The sequence below is a fragment of the Mus pahari genome, chromosome 2 (genome assembly GCF_900095145.1).
Source record: "Mus pahari chromosome 2, PAHARI_EIJ_v1.1, whole genome shotgun sequence".
Taxonomy (NCBI): Eukaryota; Metazoa; Chordata; class Mammalia; order Rodentia; family Muridae; genus Mus; species Mus pahari.
In genome coordinates this window covers 54,476,354-54,499,925 of record NC_034591.1, presented here as the reverse complement: position 1 = coordinate 54,499,925, position 23,572 = coordinate 54,476,354, and the positions used below count along the sequence as shown (strand labels likewise).

The 23,572-nt window shown below is 37.5% G+C and overlaps 1 protein-coding gene across 6 annotated transcripts in view; it reads left to right on the top strand.

The window, feature by feature from the left end:
- Positions 1-23,572, top strand: part of Cnot4 (CCR4-NOT transcription complex subunit 4) — a 101,409-nt gene that overhangs the window by 33,924 nt on the left and 43,913 nt on the right. For all 6 annotated transcript variants that reach the window (XM_021190158.1, XM_021190156.1, XM_021190157.1 and 3 more), the window contains exons 2-6: positions 11,117-11,379; positions 13,175-13,372; positions 21,116-21,202; positions 21,945-22,046; positions 22,697-22,822. In XM_021190158.1, coding sequence (XP_021045817.1) covers positions 11,206-11,379; positions 13,175-13,372; positions 21,116-21,202; positions 21,945-22,046; positions 22,697-22,822 — 687 coding nt within the window. In that variant the 5' untranslated portion in view covers positions 11,117-11,205. The remainder of the gene's footprint in view (positions 1-11,116; positions 11,380-13,174; positions 13,373-21,115; positions 21,203-21,944; positions 22,047-22,696; positions 22,823-23,572) is intronic.

The following is a 23,572-nucleotide window of genomic DNA, read 5'->3' as shown; positions in this document are numbered from 1 at the left end:
GGTGCTCTTACCCACTGAGCCATCTCACCAGCCCCTTCTTTTTTATTTTAATTTACTCAAAATTTAATATGTTTGTGTTTTGGAGATGGGGTCTTATGTAAAACATGGATGACTTTGAACTCCTGATCTTTCTGAATCTGCCCCCAACTCCCCTCTTTTTGTTTTTGTTTTTGTTTTTTTGTTTTGTTTTTCAAGATAGGGTTTCTCTATGTAGCCCTGGCTATATTGGAACTCACTTTGTAGACCAGGGTGGCCTTTAATTCAGTGATTCCCCAGCCTCTGCCTCTGCCTCTGCCTTTGCCTCTGCATCTGCCTCTGGGCATCTGCTTCTAGAGTGGTGGAATTAAAGGCCTGGACCACCACTAGCAAGCCTACCTCTGCCTCTTAAGTGCTGCTGGATTGGAAATATTACCTACTATGCTCATCTGATGGTTCTTGCTAAATAGTTTCCTCTTCCCCTGTTCTTTGGAAGAGCTTGTCTAAGTTTGATATGTTTTTTTAAATATTTATTATTTATTTAATGAACATGCACGCATGTATGTGCATAGGCATGCAGGTGTCCTCAGAGGCTAGAAAAGGGTGTTGAATTCCTTGGAACTGGAGATACAGGTGGTTTTAAGGTGTCTGGTGTAGGGTGCTAGGAACTGAATTCCAGTCCTCTGCAAGAATACCTAGTTCTCTTAAGCTCTCTCCAACCCTGATAGTTGACATTTTAGAACAAATTAAATTACATTAACATATAGAGGATAACTGTTTTGTCTTTCTTTTCCTTCCCTTCCTTCCTCCTTTCCTTTTTTCCCTTTCTTTTTTTTTTTTTGGAGATAGGGTTTCTATGTGTACCCCTGACTGGAACTCATGCTGACCTCTAACTCAGAGATCCACTTGTCTCTGCTTCTTGAGTGCTGGGATTAAAGGTGTGTCACTATTGTCTAGCTTCCTCTGTCCATTTTAGAAAATTACTTTCCTAGTATCTAGGCATTTTCTTTTTAATGTTAAATTTACTAACATGCAGTTTCTTTACTATTTATTGATACTTTTAAATATTTGTTATATCTGTAATAATGTAATTTCTCTATTCCTCCTCTCCATGGTCATAGTTCTGAAATAATGTTAATGATAGAATTTGTAATTGTTGTAATTTTACATTGTATTAGAGTACATATCAGCTACCTTGTGAAAAGTTATCTTTTTATCCCTGGATTATGAAGAGTTTTATAATTTTTGTGTGTGTTTGTGTGAGGGTGCATGTACCCATGTGTGACATGTGATAGCCAGAGGAGAATGTTAGGTGTGTTTCTTTATTATTCTCCATCCTATTCCCTTGACACTGGTACCCTGACTCAATCTCAGCTTCTTTATTTCCACTACACCAGCTGACTAAGGAGCCTCTGGGACCTGCCTATCTGTGTCTACCACTGATGAAGTTACATGCATGAAAGTTAAGTCTGGGTATTTCTTGAGATAGATACAATTTATTATGATCTATTGAGGTTACGCATAATTTTGACTTAAGAAAACCCTTGCACTTCTGAGAGTCCTATAATGTGATCAGATTTGATTTTGCTAGTCCTGTGCTTAGACTAGTTTAAATCTGTTAAGTTTCTTTATTAGGATTTTAGTATTGGATTGACTGTCTAGTTTCCTCTAGCTTTATTTTCTTCTGCTTCCCTGTTCTTGTCCCTCTTCCACTTCTGTCATTTTAACTGCTAAGTACAAAGTACAGCATGCTTATGATTGTTCAATATAATAAGATTTTAGCCTTTTAAGGAACATAATCTTATAAATCTAATTTTCTAACTAGAGCAAGTTTTCTTAATAGGGTTGTCATCTGGGTTATTAGAAACATCAGGGAAACTGATTCTCATGAATGTGGATCTGTGCTTAGCTAATATATTTTTATATACTGCTCTGTTGAAGTGTGATTTTTTTTTTTATAGATTTATTTTTATTTTTCTAATTATATATGTCTGTGTCATGGTCTTTGTTAATGTGAGCATTATCAGAGTCTAGAAGAGGGCATTATCCTCAAACTGGAGTTACAGGTAGTTTTGAGCTACCCAACTTGCATGCATTCTGGGAAAGAAACATGAGTCCTTTGCAAGAGCATCCTGCACTCTTTTTTTTTTTTTTTTTTTTTTTTTTGGTTTTTCGAGACAGGGTTTCTCTGTATAGCCCTGGCTGTCCTGGAACTCACTTTGTAGACCAGGCTGGCCTCGAACTCAGAAATCCACCTGCCTCTGCCTTCCGAGTGCTGGGATTAAAGGCGTGCGCCACCACGCCCGGCCCATCCTGCACTCTTAACTGCTGATCATCTCTCTGTTCCATCCCCCACATTTTGTTCACTAATGCTCCTAGAGGTATGGTGGGTCTTACCAACAATTTACATAATTTACCTAATCTTGGAACATTGGTGAGATAATAGTACTAATGTTATAGTCACTATGAAAGTTTTAAGTTATTTCTTCTTAATATTTATATTTTTATTTCTTATTTTTTAAGTGTAGTAGCATAGTTTACAGCTATTTAAAGCTTGTTTTGTTTTGTTTTGGTTTTTGACTTTTCAAGACAGGGCTTCTCTGTATAGCTCTAATTGTCCTGGAACTAGTTCTGTAGACCAAGCTGGTCTTCAACTCAGAGATTTGCCTGCCTCTGCCTCCTGAGTGCATCCCATTAAAGGCATGCGCCACGAACACCCGCCTATCTAAAGCTTTTTATTGTAACTGTTTATAGCACTAATTTTTAATTATCTTTATTAGTACACTGTAGTTTTATAGTAATGTAATGAAATATAATGGTTTTTAACATGGAAAGATTATAATTATTTTACAGATGTAATAGTATTAATATTAGTACTAATATTACTTTATTAATTTACTAATAGTTTGTTAGTAGTAGTAAAAGTATTACAAGTATCATAAATACTTGTAAGTAACTAAATATCAGCTTAATTTTCATTGTTCACTTCAGGTATTTGCTCTTCATTCTTGTCTTCCCATTTCTCTCCACTCTTGTCATGTAAACTGTTTTCTTTATTATTTCAAACTCACCACTTTTTAACTTTTTTTGTTAAAACTTGTTTTCCAGACCTTCATTTTTCTGAACTCTCATTTCTCACTGTTTATATTTCATTTTCAATTTTACTTTTCTTTGTACCACCAAAATTTTTTAGCTGTGGTATTTTGAGTCAAGATCTCCCAAGCCATCCTTGAAATCCCAGTGCAGCTGAGGATGAGCTTCTGAGAACTTGTGATCTTCCTGTCCACATCTCCTGAATGCTGGGATTACAGACAGGGCACTCACTATACCCGGTCAATGTAGTGCTGGAAATTGAACACAAGGCCTCATATGTTATTTATAAGCACGCACTCTACCAACCACCCCATATACTAGGCCTTAGTTTTTCTATATTTTACTAGTTTATTTTTTTCTACAAAATACTGGGCTTCATTTTGACAAATTGTTCTGCTTCTTTAACATATGAAACTTCACCCAGTTCTAAATTTAGTGTTATTTGTAGTTTTATATGAGTAGTATGGTTATTTAGATGTTTACTGAGAGTGATGGTTTATATATGCTTGGGCCCAGGCAGTATTAGGAGATGTGGCCTTGTTAGAGTAGGTGTGTCACTGTGGATGTGGGCCTTAATACCCTTCTCCTAGCAGCCTGGAAGCCAGTTTTCTGTAGGCTGCCTTCAGAACAAGAGGTGGAATTCTCAGCTCCTCCCACATCATGTCTGTCTGGACACTGTCATGCTCCTGCCTTGATAATAATGGACTGAATCTCTGAACCTGTAAGCCAGCCCCAATTAAATGTCATCCTTGTAAGAGTTGCCTTGGTCATGGTGCCTGTTCACAGAAGTAAAACCCTAACTAAGACATTGAGACTCCAACATTAACATTTTGAAAATCTTCAACTAGTATTTATGAATATTTTGGGATATAATGGTACCTGATATTTGAACCATGTAGAATTCAGAAGGGTCTTGTTTTTATTGTATTTATTAGGTAAGTAATACTATAATTTCTTGATGCTTGTCTAATCATCAAATTTCTTCCAAGTTTGTGAAAATTTTTTGTTTATGTGAGACAAGATCTTGCTATTTAGCCTAGATTGGTTTTGAAATCTTAGTAATTCTACCTTAGTGTCCTGAATGCTAGGAATACAAGTGTATGCTTCTACATTGAGCTTTTCGTGGAATTTGCTTCTCCACCCTCCTTCCCTCCGACTTCCTTCCCTCCACCCTTCCATTTGTTTTCTCTAGGTATCCTGGGCTGTATTGGAACTCACTCTGATGTCCAGGAAAGCCTTGAACTCAGATATCTGCCTGACTCTGCCTACTGAGTGCTAGGATTAAAGTCATGTGCCACCCAACTTTTTTTTTTTTCCTCCTCTTCCCCACCTCTTCCTTTTTTTGTTTTTTGTTTTTTTTGTTTGTTTGTTTGGTTGGTTTTTTGTTTTGCTTTTGTTTTTTGTTTTTAGATCTAGTTTTGTGTGTAGGTTTGAAACTCTTATGTAGATCAGGATGGCACTTTCCTTCCCAAGTACTGAGATTAAAGGCACATGTCACAAAGACTGGCAAAAAGATTTATATTTGTGTGTATGTGAACATGTGTATGGCTACTCATGGAGACCAGAGAAGAGTAATGGATCTCCTAGAGCTATAGTACAGAAGTCTGTGAGCCAATCAGTTGGATGCTGTTTCTCAGTGGTGGTACTTTAAAAAATATTAAAAGCCATGTATTGACTGTTCCTTTATACATTTGAGCTGGTTGAATAGGTTTGCATTGCCATGAATTACAGCATTCTCCTCACTTCTTTTGTTTGGGGATGGTTGTTGATAGACAAATGTGTCTCATAGTTAGAATCCATCTATTTTTTTGGTATAAGTAGCCCTTATTTTTCTGTTTGTTTGGTTAGTTTTTGTTGTGTTTTGCTTTGCTTTAATTTACTGTGTTATGCTGGAGTAAAACCCAGGGTCTTGGGTATGTTAGGCAAATCCTGAACTTCTGTGTAATAGCCTTAGGGTTTTGATTTTGACACTATATTGCTGTGTATAGCCTGGCCTGGTCTCTACCTCTCAGGTGCTGGCATTATAGGAGTGTACACAACTCCTGGCTATTATGTTTAGAGAAAAGGTTTCTTTTGATGTTTGAGACATTCAGATATTGTAGCCCAGGTAGGCCTTATTCTTTCAACAATTCTTCTGCCTTCACCTCAGGAGTACCTCAAGCATCAATATGTATGTCTATACCTAGATACTGTTGGAAACACTCTGAGACTCTTCTGAGACTTTGAGACTTTGTATGTGAATTATAAATTTGGTAAACAACTTTTTTTCCCCCCACTTTATTCTTCATGAATTTTACACCAGGCACCCCAATTCCACTCTCCTTATCCCTCCATATCCTCCCACCACTCTTGCAAACTCCCTCCAAAAGAAAACAAACAAACAAACAAAAACATACAAAAATCTTGTCATGGAAGCTGTAGTGAGTTACACAGTATACCCTTTTGCCCAGTTTATTTACAACTGTTCATTGAACTGAGTCATTGGTTTGGTTTGAGGCCTCTGGCTTCTGCTACACTGTCAGTACTGGGTTCTCATTGACCTGTGTCATTGCCTGCAACTTCAGTTTTGCAGGACTGGCCCCCAGTTATTCATAGATGGGGTAAATAGATGTTGGGGTGAGGTAACTTAAAGCCCTGGATCTAGGTCTGGATGGTAGCTGAGTTGGTCAACTGGTCAGCTCTCTTGGGCCTGTGCCACAAGGGTCAGCTCTCCCACTCCTATGCTATTGAGAGGCCAGGGAAGAGCAGGGCTAGCTCATCCTCTCTCATCCTCTTAGGGCCAGCTCTCCCACGATGCCAATTGAGGGGCGTGGAGCTCATGAGGTGAAGTGTGGGCCTACTTTGCTGAGTAGTGTAGTGGTCAATTTCTTCTGGGCCTACACAGATGCAGGGTGGGGCCATCCCTCCTGAATACTATAGCTTTTGAGGGGCAGAGCCAGCTCTTCCATATCCATGCCACCAAGGCCAGTTCTCCTGCACTGCCTAGGTTTGGGATGAGCCCAGCTCTGCACAGTCCTTGGACATAACATTGTCCTAGATGGTGGCCCAACCAGGGACATACTCTTGGTCTTTGGTGGTAGTAGACCTCTGCTGCTGCAGGGCCCCAGACTCAGACATGACCATTGGCAGCAGCATGGACCAGAACATCACCATGGCCTCAGCTCAGGCTACTCACAGGGTGTTCCTCTCCACCCTCACATCTCCACTTCTACCTCCCTTCATAGTACACAAACCATTCTACTTCTCTTTCTCACCTCTCTCCCCCCCACATACTAGCTCATCCCCATGGTTCTTGCTCACTTGAGCCACATCTATTGGTACTGCAATGAATTAGTCCTGCATAGAACAGAAGGTTTTATAATTTGTTTTTATTTTGTACTTTGACATATTGCCTGCATGTGTGTCTGGAACTGGAGTTACAAAGAGTTGTGAACTGTCATGTGAGTGCTGGAAATTGAACTCTGGTCCACTAGAAGAGCAGCCAGTGTGCTCTTAACCACTGAGCCATCTCTCTAATCTTACAATTTTTAGTTTAATGCTATAAAACTTAAAATTCTAGATTTTACTGAGTCACAATAGAAAGATGAGAAAAATAAAAACATTTTCCTTATTTTTAAAGGATTAATAGCTTTTCTGTGTTTTAGGCCTCTTAAATATTTTATTATTTAATTTTATCCTGAATGACTGCTTAACAGTAAGAAGTCTAATAAAACTGAACATTCCATCAAATTTCCATATATGAACTTGATTCTGTGTGTTTGCTTACGAAATTTTAAAGATCTATTTTCAGATCTATATTAAAAATCACAAGTAGATAACTTATTTTTGCTGTTTATGAATTCTGTCTCAAGGTTACATTTCTTTATTCCCCCTTCCTGTGCTTCACTCAGCCAAAACAGTTGAAAAGGTAGACTTTCCTATGAAACAGTGTTCACTTTCATGTCACTGAAGTGGAGGCAGGATGTCAATCATAAGACTAAATCACCAACTAAAGAGTACACATGGAGGGACCCATGGCTCCAGCTGCATATATTGTAGAGGACGGCCTTGTTGGACATGAATGGGAGAAGAGGTCCTGAAAAGGCTCGATGCCCCAGTATAGGGGAATTCTAGGACAGGAAAACAGGAGTGGGTGAGTTGGTGAGCAGGGGAGGGAGGATGGGATAGGGGGTTTTTCGGAGGGGAAACCAGGACAGGAGATAACATTTGAAATGTAAATAAAGAAAATATCTAATAAAAAAAGAAAAAAAGATTTTTTTTTTTTTTTTTTTTTTTTTTTTTTTTTTTTAAGACAGGGTTTCTCTGTGTAGCCCTGGCTGTCCTGGAACTCACTTTGTAGACCAGACTGGCCTTGAACTCAGAAATCCGCCTGCCTCTGTCTCCCGAATGCTGGGATTAAAGACGTGCGCCACCATGCCTGGTCAGAAATAATATTTTGATACCAAAAAAAAAAAAGAGATGGATGGATCTACAGTAATCGCTTACTAAAAAGAAAAACGCTTGATTGGCAGCATACTCTGTGGTCAGAATTTAAGAGTTGAAACTGAGGGGTTGGTGAGAGATTTGGATGAAGAAAGAGGTTGAATTTAACTGTGTTAAGCATGGTTTAAAACAAAAACTGCTTGGAGGTTCAGGCTAGAGTTATCGATACCCTGATGTGAGACAGTTTGATCCTTGTATGTAGCCTGGCTGTCCTGGAACTCAGTGCAGCCCTCCTGCTTTAGCCTTTTGAAGGCCTATGGGTGTTGCCAGCATATCATGGTGTGGGTTCTCATCACCACCCCATGCCTCACTAGTTGCTTCTCTTGACCTCTTGGTCTCAGAAAATCCTCTGGGCTTCAGGTTCTCAAGTCTTTGTGGCCACAAGCATGCGTCATATTTAGTGTTTCTTCTTGAATCAATATTTTCCATTTTGTTCTTCGCTACTGATAAACTGTAAATTGATATAAGCAACAATACTTATGGACTCTAAGTCCATGCTAACTAAAGGAAAAATTATCATTACCTGGACACAGTTCTTTCAAGTATAGGGTTGGTTCCATCCTTACAGACTTTTAAACAGGTATGCCCTTCTTTTATGTTGTTTCTCTGGAATCCACTTGTTATTTTTTTCTGAATTGAAAATAACTGATACAAGCAGCTTTCTCTTTTAACTTGCAGAATTGTGGTAGAAAGCTAATTAGTACTACACTTATTAGTCTTTGCTTTAATTCTGTGCAGATTTGATTTTATCTTAATAATACTTTCATCTAGCTCAGCCTTTAATTTCTTAAACTCCTAGCTGCCTTCTGAGAGGACATTAATAGGGACTTGTTGATTGTCAATTATACATTTGCTTTTTTGGTTTGGTTTGGTTTGGTTTGGTTTTGGTCTCATCAATCATTTTATTCTTTTTTGTTTTTTAGTTATAAAGTTTTAATGTTTTTCCTATTAGAAAAGCATGTATTCATTTCTACAAGTTCAAAAATAGAAGACCACTTAAAGAGGAAGCAAACTATCTCTGACCCTATGAATAAATAACACATACTATTTGCATGCATTTCTTGTGACTCACTTCTTTAGGATTTTCATTCCTTCATACATAGTTCTAGAAAGCTGTAATTTGCAGTATGTGTCTGTAGTGCAATATAAATAGATGCAGTCTTTTAATTCAAGCCAAGTTTATATATACAGGGTTTATTATATAGAGAAAGAGTTGGATAGTAATTCTCCAGCTTGTTCTTTTTAAAGCCTTAATAAAGAATAGATCTCTAAGTCAGCTTAAACAAACTTACTAAATTGCTGTCTTTCTTTCTTTGTTTTTTAAAAGCCAGGTTTTCACACTATAGCCCTATAGCAGCATTCCTGTATCATCCTGCCTCTGCTTACCCATGCTGTGATTGTAAGCATTCCCAGCTTTATTGCTTCATCTAACTACCTAGTAATCAGCTCCCCTTTGGTGGATGCTATGTTGGCAGTATTGTGCTCTGATACAATGATTGCTGAACATAATATAATGTTTGGTATATGTAAGTATTTATGTAGAAGAGCTTCTTTCATAGGCAGTATAAGGCTTTTATCCACTTGCTGTCTTTCTTTCTGTCTGTCTGTCTGTCTGTCTGTCTGTCTACTTTTAAAGATTTTATGTGTGCTTGGTGCCCTCAAAGCCAGAAGAAGGTATTGGAGCCTCTGGAACTGGAGTTATGGATGTTTAAGAGCTATTATGTGGGTGCTATGAACCTAACCTAGGTTACTTGTCTTTAATTTTGTTCATGTTAGTAAGTCAACTGTATCTTTTTTTTTTTCTTTCTTTTTTCTTGTTTTAACTGTATCTTTTTATGGGATCTCATTTTGGATGAACTGGGCTTAAGTTGGGGGAAAAAACTGACCTATTTGTATTTCTAACTTTTTAATAGTTTACTATACCAGATAAGTGTCCAGTCAGCTTTGAGTATTACTTTATTTTATTTATTTATTTTGGCTTTTCTAGACATGTTTCTTTATGTAGTTTCTCTATGTTGTCCTGGCTGTCCTTGAAACTCTCTGTGTAGACAAGACTAGCCTCGAACTCTGAGACCTGAGTGCTGGGATAAAGACTTGTGCCACTACTGCACAGAAGTTTATTTTATTATAGTGTAAGTTATAAATGTACCAGTGTTTCTTACTATTTATAAAATGATTCATCCTATCTGTATCGATTAGTAGTATGATTTCTGTTAGAAATTAAAATTTTACTATTTATCCATGGGCCTATTTTCTTTTTTTTTTTTTGGTTTTTCGAGACAGGGTTTCTCCGTATAGCTCTGGCTGTCCTGGAACTCACTTTGTAGACCAGGCTGGCCTCGAACTCAGAAATCCGCCTGCCTCTGCCTCCCAAATGCTGGGATTAAAGGCATGCGCCACCACGCCCGGCCCATGGGCCTATTTTCTTAGTTTTTAGTTTCTTTAATGTTTTCTGTACTTTTGTATAGTAAGAAGTTATAGTAAGAAATTATAGCTTGATCCAAGACAGATGAGTATCTGGTAAGGCTAATCATCATATTTTCCCTCAAAAATGACAGTTAATTCTCAAGTACTCTTCAGCGTAACCTTTAGAAGTACTTTGTCATATTATGTGTGTTGTTTTTAAACCATTATGATGTGATTTTGATAAGGAATTACATCAATATGTAGATTAGTTTATAGCTTTTCCAGTTTGACCTGCAAATAGTGATTTCAACATACTTTTAGCATGGAATTGTTAACTATGGTTCCATAACTTAAAAAGAATTCATATTTCACAAAGCATGATTTGAATAGAAAGATCCATTTGTTCTCTGTCTGATTTCTTACAGGCTTTTTGTAGCACTTACTATAGGAATGTTTTATAAATCTATTTGCTTAGCAGTTTCTTTTTACTTGCATAGTATTACATGGTTGTAAACAGTTATGCTGTGCTTGTTTAGTTTCAAACTATTTTTCTGCCAATACCAGATGATATTAGTATGTAACTGTGATTAAATCCCATTTTTATTGGTTCCCTTTGTAAATTGTGAAACATTTTGGCATATCATAGTTGTTATGTTCCTTTACATAGGTGGCAGTATTAGCTTTTAAATGAAAGATAGTTCAGTCTGCGTGGTTTTAAACTTTTTATTATTATTATGAAAGAGCATGAGTATACGGGCATGCACGTGTCATGGTGTGTGTGTAGAGGTCAAAGGAAAACCTTATGGAGTTGTCTTTCCCCTGGTGTGCTCTGGGGACTGCGCTCAGGTCAGCAGGCTCTCTCTTACCTCCAGAGCCATTCCATTCATCTCAAGGTTATTTTAAAGCTGAAGCTGCATCTTATTTTACTTATTTTTCCTAAAATGTGTTATAAACAGGATTTAGATCAGCATTAAATGTCTTAGCTGGAAAAAGAACAGAACAGGAATTCTTTTACATCTCTCTTGCATCTGAAACTTAATAATGCCGGTTCTTTTTTTCTTGATATGTAAAAAATTTCTGAAATCTATCCATGATTTTAGCAAAAAGTTAGTATTTTTCCTGTAGTGAATGGTATGTTTTTAAATTTCTTTTCTTGCAGGTCTTGAGAGTTTATTTTAGCTCTCAGTGCTGAATTACCTTCTCCCTTAAATTATTATAAACTTTTGCTGCTGTCGTATAAACGTGAAGATGTCTCGCAGTCCTGATGCAAAGGAAGACCCTGTGGAATGCCCTCTTTGCATGGAGCCCTTGGAAATAGATGATATTAACTTTTTCCCTTGCACCTGTGGCTACCAGATATGCCGATTTTGTTGGCATCGAATTCGCACTGATGAGAATGGGCTTTGTCCTGCATGTAGAAAGGTAAGTGCTTCAAACCCACTTTATTCTGCTTCATAGGTTTGTACTATCCAGTATGAACTGTATAATTTTTTCCCTGTGAGTATGAGTGAATGGTTTTAAAGCAAACATCGTGTGATCTTTAAAGGTAGTGGATTGAGAGCCAAGGCCAGATGTTGCCTTTGTTGTGTTAACTAGCTATTTGACATCTATAAAGTCATAAAATCTCTCTGACTAAGGAGATAGACACAATCTTGAAGCTTACTGATTGAAATGATTGAGAGCTAATGAGTTTGGATGTGATCATATGGAACTAGAAAACCATGGTCTGTAGTCATGTGTGGGGTGACTGTGCTTCAGTTTTCTAGTACTAAATAAGAGAGGTGTTTACCAGGGTTAGGAAGCAGAGAGGGGCATTCTGGCACTCAGTTGACCTTTACCCTTTTTTATTTAGTTGTGCACCCCAGTCCATGGGACGGCGCTATCCACATTAGGATAGGCCTTCCCTTCTCAGTCCCTTCTGGAAACACTGTTAGAGGCATGCCCAGAGGTGTATCAGATTGGCATTGAAAAATTAATCATCACATCACCCCTGGGATCTTTACTTCATTTTAAGTAACTGCCTTTCATTTATTGCATTATTAGTAGTACTGATAACTGATTCTTTAGTACTTACTTGTGTGGGGCATATTTTAACTTTTACTTCCACAGAAACCCTCTGACTAAATGTGATTCTCATTTTACAAATGAGAAGGCTAGGTCAGAATGGTCATAAGGTTTTAGAGCGGGTTGGCTGGAATTGAAAGCCTGGCACTCTGATTCCATATTCTTGTTCCCTCAGTGACTCTGATATTAGCTGTAAGAAGGAAAATACTTTGTGAGAAGAAAAAGACAAAAACATAGAGATTGCTCATTTTTTTTTTGAGGGTACAATGATAATTGTTTTATGAGTATTATTTAATCTTTACATCAATTATTAGGATTATTTGTAATTTATACATGAGAATAGTGAGGTTTAGGGACTGAGTTGTTTAAGGGCTTATGACTAGATAATAATAGAACTAAATTTGAACTCTTGAGCCAGAGTCTAAATATTTATGTTCTGTGTTTCTTCCTGTTAGACTAGGAATATATTTAAAAACAAAAAACAGGGCCAAAAAGGATATGGGCTTGAAGATGTGGTTTAGTAGGTCAAGTACCTACTGTGCATTCCTGAGGACCAGAGTTGGATCCTTAGCATCCATGTAAAAGACTGGAATGTTTCTATGACCCTGCACCTGAGAGTTAGGCAAGGATCCTAGAGCTTGCTGGCCTGCTAGGATAGCCACTGGAGAGCTTCAGATTCACTGAAAAACTCTGCCCCAAAGAAATGCTTCCACACATGAACACATACCTGTACATACAAACAAGTATATAAATGAATATTTTAGCATATAGTAGGATGTCCTTAAATATTTGTTGATTATAATATAAAAAAATCCATATTTTGTTGAAAGAATTACTTTGTTTGCCTTTTTATATAGCATCTTAGTAATATAATTATCAAAGAACTGTGCAAGGTGTTATGAGAATACCAAGATTGAGTAGTTGGTTTTGTTGTTGAGACATTTGTGTGAAATGTGGTCTCTGTTAAGCTTTAAAAAATAAGCTTTAGAACTTTTAAGTTTTATTAAATAAAAATATAGTTTGAAGCAGTTGAAACTGTCGGAAGAAGGGAAACTAACAATCACACACCTGCTATTCAGAATTGGATATTTATCATTTATTCAGTTTTCTATTTATTTAATGTTGACTTTTATCTTGTTTGTTTTATTTATAGCCATATCCAGAAGACCCAGCAGTTTACAAACCACTTTCCCAGGAAGAATTGCAAAGGATAAAGAATGAGAAAAAACAGAAACAAAATGAGAGAAAACAGAAAATCTCAGAAAATCGAAAACATTTGGCTAGTGTACGTGTTGTACAAAAAAACCTTGTGTTTGTTGTAGGTCTGTCACAGCGCCTAGCAGACCCAGAAGTAAGTCCTCTTCTGCCTTCACTGTCAGTGCCATAGTCTTACTGTGTCTGCCCGTTTTATTTGAGAATAATAGTTGGCTCTGATAAATTCTAAGACTCTTCTGAAAATAATAAAGTTTTGGAGAAAGTATGAATAATAGTACTAATAATTTTTAATAATGTTTAAAAACCAGTTTACATAGCTAGGTGGTGGTGGTGCACTCATAATCTCAACTCTTGGGAAGCAGAAGCAGGTAAATCTCTGTGAGTTTGAGGCCAGCCTAGTCTACAGAGCAAGTTCCAGGATAACCAGGACTACACAGAGAAACCCTGTCTCACCAATGACCAGTTGTGACCTTAGGCATGTCTTAATCTTCCTGTGTTTTAGTTTCCTCATGAAACTAAAAATTTAACTAAAAATCCTTTTAGTGATAGTAGCTTGTGACATGGTAATGATCCTGTCACCCTTAAGGCTAATATGAGTTGTGACTAGGTTTGGGCTTTTTTGTTTTTTTGTTTTGTTTTCCCTTTTCCCCTTTCCTGTGGCTGTGTGGACCAATTAATTGAAGACAAAGTTACTTGACCCTAATAGGAAATCTTAACCAGCTGTTCAAGTTGGGGTGTGTGTGTGTGTGTGTGTGTGTGTGTCTGTGTGTGTGTCTGTGTGTGTGTCTGTGTGTGTGTCTGTGTGTGTGTCTCAGTGTATGTGTGAGGTCAGAGGAGGAGTTTGCAGGACTCAGTTCTTTCTTTCCACTGTGTGGGTTCTGGGGTCAAACTCAGGTCAGCAGGTCTAAGAGTGGAGTGCCTTTAGTAGCTAAGTTATCTCAGTGCTCCCCAAGTAGTAACTCTTGTTCATTCAGAACTGTTGTTCTGTATTATCATTCTTTACTTTTGTCATTCTAAGCAAATTTTGGGAAAGAAGGAGAATTTGACGAAGTGAAAGGTGAGACCAAGTCCTTTGTGATTCCGTCCCTGATTGGTGGGTCTTATCCTTTCTCTTTCCTCCTTCAGTTAGGCTATCAAAGTTACTCTGAGCTCATGCTTTCTTGTAGGCTTTCAATATTCATCTGTTAATTTTTAATTCCACTATACCCTGAAAGGCTTACAAGATTGTTGGGAAGGAAAATTGAAGCTTGTGTCACCTAGAATGTTTGCTTCAGTAGGAGAGAGCTGAATTTGGGCGTCTTCTAAAATGAGTCCTTGAAGTAAGTTTGAGGTCATGTTCCTCATGATGTTAAGGATTAGCTCTGTAGTAGAGCACTCTCTTTTTTTGTTTGTTTGTTTGTTTGTTTGTTTGTTTTTCTTTCGAGACAGGGTTTCTCTGTATAACCCTGGCTGTCCTGGAACTCACTTTGTAGACCAGGCTGGCCTTGAACTCGGAAATCCGCCTGTCTCTGCCTCCCGAGTGCTGGGATTAAAGGCGTGTGCCACCACACCCGGCTAGTAGAGCACTTTCTTAGGCCACTTCCAGCAGCTTCTTCCTAACTGTGGCACATCCCTGGCTGGGTAGTGGAGTGCACCTAACACAAGGGTTATCTTGGTTTATAGTTTCTGTCTGAGGTTTTCATTGTTAGCTAGTTCCATGGCTATGGGCCTAAGGTTAGATAGGTCATCCTTCCAGAAGCTGAGTATGACAAAGGGAGCTAGCTACTCATCTCATGTAGGGAAAAGGCAGAACAAGATACCTTTCAAAGGTACACCTCAGAGACCCACTTCATCTGCATGGGACCCACTTCACATAGCTTGCACTGCCTCCCAGGCCAGTTTTCATATCTACAAGCTACAGACCAGGCCTTCAGTATATGATCTTCTGGGGGATAACTTCATATCTAACCATAACTGTCTTGTTTTGTAAAGACTAGAAAAATATATATACACTGATTGATGAGCTTGTACTAAGGTTTTAAAATTCTTCTGAATTAATAGAGAATCTTAGGGAGCTGTTACGTGGAACAGCCTCATGAGCATTAGAACTGGATAAAGCTCAGTAATCACTAGGATCTGGATCAGCATGATGCCTCAGAGAGTAAGGGTGGTTGCTGTGGAAGCCTTATGACATGGCCTCAGTCCCTGGAGCCCATGGAATTGTAGGAGAGCATTAACTCAGCCAAGCTGTCCTCTGACCTCCACACATGTGCCACAGTACACATTCACTCCTCTTTCCTGCTCTCTGCTGTTACCACACACCTAGGATTCTAGGTCCAGGGAACGTGCTAGTGTTTTATATCATAATCAAGAGACCTGCTTCTCTGCAAAGGGGTTGGTCAAGTACTCATACCTGTAATCTGGACATTCGAGATATTAAAGCAGGAGGGTCATGGGTTTGAGTCTAACCTGGCTACTTAATGAGCGCCAGGACATCCCGAGCTAAAGAAGTAAGATCCTGTCACAAGAAACAGAAATAAAAAATTTTAAACAGAAAAGGAAATATTTAGGAAAGAGTTCATTTTAGACTCACAATATAACTTCAGCAGTCACTTCTTCCCTTTTGTTTGTAAGCTTCCATTTTTCTGCTTTCTTCAGGCAGACAGAATCCCACCTCTTCTGTGTCCACTTCCCTTGAACACGGCTAAAACTTTGCTCTAATTTGTCTCTTTGTCCCATTCAGTACTGCCTTTAGGAAAATGTTTTATTACTGTGTGTGTATGTGTGTGTGCGCACACGCTTTTGAGGGCATGTACATTCATGATGTGGAGGTCATAGATAACTTTGGAGCTGGTTCTCTTTTGCCTTCCCTCAGCTTGGCCAGTGTGCACAGCTAGAGCTCTCATCTGGGAAGCTGGAGCTCTGGCCCACTTGTGTTCTTTGTTACTTTTCCCTAACTTCCTGATAACTTTGCCTTTCTGAAATTGCTACTTCAGTAACTTCCTGGGACCTCCATCTTGATGCGAGAGCTTTTGGGTGTGAATTTACCTTTTGTTTATATATCTTTAGTTTAACTAGCTCTAGTATTATAAATAATGTGGAGCCACATTTAGAAGTAGATTATCACATGTATTCTTTTATTAGTCAATAGAAAAAAAATTAGGAGCTATGATAATTGGATGACAATTAAGAGGTAATTATATATCTTAAAAGTCCTAAACTTTTAGGTTTGTGGAGATATCCATTCCTAATTAAATTTTGAATTTTGTGAATACATACAATGTTTGATACTGAAGATAAATTAGGTAGCAAGCCAGACTATACTCAGTAGCAAGTTTACAGGCTAGTGGAGAAGACAGAATTCAAGTGCTCACCCATTCCTGAGAATTTATGAAAAGAGAAGTTGGAGGCTGGAGAGATGGTTTAGCAATTAAGAGCACTTACTGCTCTTGCAGAGGACCTGAGTTTGGTTCCCAGCACCTACATGGTGGCTCACAATCATCTTTAACTCCAGTTCCAAGGAATCTGACTCCTCTTCTGACTCTGAGGGCACTGCATGTACACACATACAAAAACAAGCAAAACCGTCAAATCCTCCCCAAGAAAAAGATAATTAAGATCAGCTTTGAGAATTAATAGTATGAGCTAGACAGCAAATAAGGTCAAGTAGTGTCCCAGGTATGTTGTAGCTCTAGAGAACATTCAAGAGTCTTCACAGCCATTTCATTTCTAAGCTAGTAACTGAGGCAGAGACAGTTGAGTGGCTTGTTTGTTATGGCAGGAAGGTCTCCTATTTGGGTGTATTCTGTCCTGATGGCTGCTTTGGTAATCCATTCTTTATTCACTTGTGCAGCGTCTGATTGCCATCTTTTATTCTTCTTTGTAGTGTCCATGAATATTTAACTGTGTCCCCAAACAATATTGCTGCCTTCCTTTTATCAGTTGTTTAGCCAAACTTGTGTGTTTGTGTTAATATGGAATGTTTAAAATTTTGCATTTCCTTTGCTGTAAAAGCCTAGTTTATGTTATTGATGTATACATCCATGTTTTTGTTTTTGTTTTTTTAAGACCAGAGTCTATTGTTGAATACTTGCCTTGAACTCTTGAAAATTCCCGTCTCAGCCTTCTGTTTTGTGAGCCACCACACCTAGATTTTTATGTAATTCTTTTCACTTGATACTAACACGATTAAGTTTTTTATTTAAAAATCTACTGATTACCTATACCATGCAAGGCACTGTGTAAGACACTGAGTATGCAGAGTATACAAAACAGTGCCTGCTTATCTGCAGAGGTTAGCAGTCTTGGGTGAGGAGCACTGTGTTGCTTTAGTGGCACACAGGGATAGCAGCAGACCATTGCTGGGAAAGTATACTGGTCTTCACTGCCTTTGGGGTAAAGTGCTTCCTGCACAGGGAATGCCCAAGTGTTTTTGAATGAGAAAGACCTCTTTTGAAGTCTTTGGGAGGTTGAGTGGCACTTAGTTATTCTGAAGGCTTTGCCAAGAGTGCTGAGGAGTGTACATTTTATTCTAAAGGCAGTAAAAAGCTGTTGGAGGTTTTCAGTAATAGAATAATGACATGTACCATTTTGGCTATCAGATGGGCGTGTCAGATATAATTTTATATCTATCTTATTTGCCATGAAGGTGTTAATATCAAGTCGTTTGCCAGAGAATATTTCCCTAAACCAGTGGTCTTCAACACCAAAAGTGGTTCATTGTCTACAAACTAATATTGTATATAACATCCTTTTTTGTTGTTAGATCACATTCATTTGCATTTTACTATGCATTCTTGTGTGGTATAGAGTAGTTGAATTGGAGTATTTTGGGGAAGGACTTGTACTGATAATTTCCCAAAGCCCCCAGATTACTTCCATTGTACAAGCAGAAACCACTGCTCTTGAGTGAAATGTTACCCATCTTTTATTTATTTATTTATTTATTTATTTATTTAGAGACAGGGTTTCTCTGAATAGCCCTGGCTGTCCTGGAACTCACTTTGTAGACCAGGCTGGCCTCGAACTCAGAAATCCACCTGCCTCTGCCTTTCAAGTGCTGAGATTAAAGGCATGTGCCACCACCGCCCGGCTTACCCACCTTTTTCTTAATGACCTCAGTTAACCCAACCCATCAAGAACATTTGACACAGGCACCACTGCTTCCTAAATAATGGTCCCCTGAGTTTGCCCTTGCCTGTACACCTGTAAGACTATACTCTTATTCCATAGCCATACAGATTGTACTCTTCATTTTCTTACAGTCTTCTTCCACTTTTTTAATCAGAGTAAAACTCAAATCCCTTTGAAGGACCTGCATGACTTTATGACAGACTACCTCCCCGGCCACATACACCACTGAATTTTTTTTTTTTAAGATTTATTTTATGTATGTGAGTATACTATCACTGTCTTCAGACACACCAGAAAAGGGCATCAGATCCTATTACAGATGGTTGTAAACCACCAACCATGTGGTTGCTGGGAATTGATCTCAGGACCTCTATAAGAACAGTCAGTGCTCTTAACCGCTGAGCCATTTCTCCAACACTCTGGATTTTTTTGTCTTAATGAAAATAACACAGGTTTCCTTGCGATAGTCTAAGCCCTTGATCCCCCCTTGTGCCCTAAGTGCTCTTGTACCAGGTGGGATGTCTGTATCCCAGTTTCAGGAGACAGCATATGTTTCAGAAAAGAGAAAAATAAAAACATCCATGCATATAATATCATCAAAAGACAAGGAAGAAGAACTCCTTGAGACAAGAAGTATACATATGAATAGGACACTTAGATTAAAAACTAAAACTATGAACAAAATCTCAAAAAGAAATTCCACTTTCCTTGAAAAGACTTACTAACTGGAACAATTCAGTGTTTTAGATAATCACTAATACACGTAGAAATAAGCTTTTGATGGTACAATCTCTCTCCCTATATATTTCAAGACATATATGTCCAGGAAACAATGATGAAAAGACCCTTTCTGCATGTAAGTGCTTGGGCATAGGCACTCTTGAACTAACCTGTGATCTATAGCCTTTTAAGCCAGAAGCGTCAGTATACTTTGGAATTTACTATGTCAGTTCTTAGACTCTGCCTTAGACCTATTGAATCTGAATTTCTTTTTAAACTTGTCTCTCAAATGACTTGTGTTAATATTACATTTCTTGGAGTAGTATTTTTACACTACAAATCACCTTCCATCTAGTTGGTAGAATCACTAAATGCAGCAGTTAAAATTACAGATTGGTACAGTATGTTTTGGCAACCTAACCATGAAGTGATAGGATTTCTGTAAAGCAACTAGTAAAATTTCAAAGTATGTATAATAACTTCTTAATTACATATTATCTATAAATTCAATTTATTTCAAAACTGAGGAAATACTTTAGGTATAAGAGGAACTTTCTAGCTTCCCTTAACTAACTCTAAACAGGCTTCATAGCTACATGCATGTCTTACGGGACATTCAGAAGGTATACAGGAACCACTGTTGGCTAGGCCTAGTTTGAACCATGGAAGAATCCCTGGCTTTCATCTTCTGAATGCTAGGGCTGTTTCCTTCTTTCTTTAATGTCTCCCCCAAATAAAACTTTCACAGATCTCTAAAGTGGCCTTTTCAGGGCTTTCTTTATTGAGAACGGTTGCTATAAGCTCACTTATGTATGGTAAGAGCTGCTGACGCAGAACAGCTGTGTGCTGCCAGCCTTGGGGGCAGGTATTTTAGTGATGAGGCTATTAGCTGAATTGGCATTCTTCCAGCCAGAATACTGAATTCAGTTTCAAATTCTACTGGCCAGAAAGCCCCCTCGCAGACAATTTTCTTCTCCATGTTTTAACTCTGAAACAGAATGGGGACGAAGTGCCATTTCATTAGCTACTATTATTGATGTCAGTCAAGAGCGGAAAAAAAGTGGAAACTCAGTGTAGTCACTTTTTGATCCATTAAAATTGGCTGTACATAACCTTATATTTGTAAACGCCCAAACTATAGTGAGATTAGTGTGCATTAAGTTGGATACTGCTAAGAATTAATGACACAACACAGACTGTTCATTGAGAAAGTGGTTGTTGTGTGTAAAGTTCTAGAAAAAGAACAAAATTTAATGTTGAGGTAATTATAAGTCATGGGAGAGATTTTGTATCATGTAAAATTCTGATCATATTAACCAAAACCAAAGTTATGTAAGTTTGTAAGAAAATTTAAAGGTACTGTAGTAATCAAATAACAAAATAACAGGTGAGAGAGATATGAGGGACGGACACATTAAGAAGTAACTTAGGTAATTAGACGAAGAAATGTAAGTTTTCCAAATGTAACTTAGCAGTAAAGATTGTGGGGAGGGAACAACCTATGAGACAATTACAAAGTAACATTTGCTGATACAGAAAATGATACACAGTGATAATTGAAAAGCATGGAGAGTTGAGGGACACTGTTAACGTGTTTGGAATTTATAAACAGTGCCTCAGTATAATATGCAATAGATTTATGAGACATAAATGTCATTGCTTATGCCTGTTCTTTGTTTCTCTGTTCTTAAATATAATTTTGATCATTTGCTACCTCATAAAAATCATCTCTTAGTGACAATATAGTTGAATTCTATGAAGGAAATATCCCATAGATTACTAACACAAATATTAGAACATAATAATGCAAAACTTCATAAGTCTTAGTTCCTATAGAGTGCTTCAAAAAGAATAACGCTTAGATTAAAAAAAAAAAATCCTGTAATTTAGCTACATAAATGCTCTTAGGAGGTAGTTACATTAATTGGAAACTTTAAAAAATTACCGTTGTGTTTTTCATTTACAAGGAATGGTGGGTGTCCCCATTATAAGGCTAAAAATGATTAAAGCAGAGACAGTTTATGCATTATTTCTTCTTCTTTTATAGGTTTTAAAACGACCAGAGTATTTTGGGAAGTTTGGTAAAATACATAAAGTTGTCATCAATAATAGCACATCCTATGCAGGCTCACAGGTAATGCATTACAGGGACTTCTGCCTTTCCTCCCTAGGTCTGGGCTTGACTGGACGTCAGAAGGAAAATTCCCTTTCTGCAGTCAGAAAGCTCGAGGGTCAAAGGAGTTAATCAGTATAGTAACCGCTCTTGACAGGCTGGGGGAAGTTTACGTTTATTTGATTCCCTCAGGACTTACAGTGAATTACTTGTCAGAATGAGAGGGAAATAGAAAACAAAAATTAACTGTTGGGATTAAAGGGTGGTGGTGGGGAGTTAGTCTGCTATCAGGCAACCTGACCATTAGATAATGATTTGTAATCAGAAAGTTTAGATATTAAAAACTTAATAGAGCAACTTCGTCATACTGGCATTAGTTAACAACTTGTCCAAATTGTATTTATTTTTTAGAGTATTTACTTTGATACAGTGTGTTTAAATTTTAAAGTTTCACTTTTAAACTTTTTTGGAACTTGGATAAGCCTGTCAAGCTACTTTAAAAAAATAGGAGAAAAGAAAAAATAAAACAAGGGAAGATACTATTTTTTTAAAAAAATTGTGTTATAATCCGCTTACAGCTTTTAATGAGCTAGAAAAAGAAACATCAAAAACTACTACTTCTAGTTATTGATTGCCATTATCATGAACAACAGTAGTAGTAACAAAATACCCTTAGAATTTTGTAGGCAGGTTGTAAAATACTTTTCTTTTTCAGTATTAATTTGAAACTAATAACAGTGGAATGGGATGTGTTTCGCTTTAGGGTCCGAGTGCCAGTGCTTATGTAACGTATATCCGGTCAGAAGATGCTCTCAGAGCAATACAGTGTGTCAACAATGTGGTAGTAGATGGCAGGACACTAAAGGTAAGACGTTTCTCTTGATTTTTTTTTTTTTTCCCCCTATCTTTTAAGAGGAAGGGATAAGATTGGAAAGCAGAGAAGTATCTGGCATTTAAATGGTAACTTTGAAGGCATATACTTTAAAGATTTGTCTTTTAGGTTTTCATACTAATCTGTAATACACAAATTATTTAGTACTAACTTAGTAGGGCCCTATTTTATTTACTGGAAATACACATTATTTAGGAGATAATCCTTTAAAAATTTGGTTTTCATGTTTTTCTTATTTTATGAAAATACAACTGTTCTCATCAGAAAAAGATAAGTTGGTTTGGTTTAGGCAATTAATCCCAACCAATGTAAATGGAAGAGGGATGACAGAGTTAGGAAAAGGAATCACTCTTCTTTTGTATTGAACAACTTAAATTTGGAACAGGTGCCTAGAGAAGATTTGAATTTGTAAATTCTGGAAACCATATTTGTTTTCTTTAGATCTTCTAAGTAAACGTCTACAGCGTATCTACATGTAATAGTTCAGCTTTTTAGTGCTCTTAGTCATGTTTTATTCTGTGTCTCGTTTTAGGTGAAGTAAAAACATTAATCATGGAAATTCACATTGTGGTATCAATTCATATTTTGAGTCTTCTTTCTCCTGCTCCCTCTTCTTCCTACAGGCATCTTTAGGTACAACAAAGTACTGCAGTTATTTCTTAAAGAACATGCAGTGCCCAAAGCCTGACTGCATGTATCTACATGAATTGGGAGATGAGGCAGCCAGCTTCACAAAAGAGGAAATGCAGGTAGTAAACACATTTGAATAATCAATTTAGTACAAAGCGACGTTTCAAGTTAAAATTATAAAGACAAAGATTGGAATTTTTGAAAACCCAGTATTTCTTTAAAGTAGCATTTTACCAGTGTATCTCATAAAATGTCTCTTCTGTGGACATGGTTGCAATAAAATGAGTCTGTGGTCAGCTAAGTTAGAAAACTACCTTAGTAAATCAGCAGATTCATTTGCTGCAATATATTCCAGAGACTTAACTGTGCTAGCATATATTCAAAAGGGAACTTAGCTGACCACAGGGAACACTTCCAGGAGTCTACTTTTAGGAGAAGGTCAGTAGTATGAGGGCCAAGGAATTAAAGTAATTTATTTGTTGGGGTGTTTGTTTGTTTTTGATACAGGGTTTCCCCCTGTATTCTTGGCTGTCCTGGAAATCACTCTGTAGACCAGACCGTCTTCAAACTCACATAGACCTTCCTGCCTCTGTTTCCTGAGTGCTGGGATTAAAGCCACTATTGTGCCCAACTGTAGTTGTGTTGTCGTTGTTGTTGTTGCTGTTGCTTTTGTTTGTTTTGGTTTACTTCTATTCTCTATAGAGTGTTCTAGAAAATAATAATCTGTCCAGTGATGCTGATATTATTTTCAAGCAGTGAGTCTCCTTTGAAAGTGTCCATAGAGTAGTCATTGTCCTATAAAAGGTGACTTGAAGGCTTAATATCCTATCTTCTTTTTTACGTTTCCTCTTCTCCTGTCTCCTTTTAAT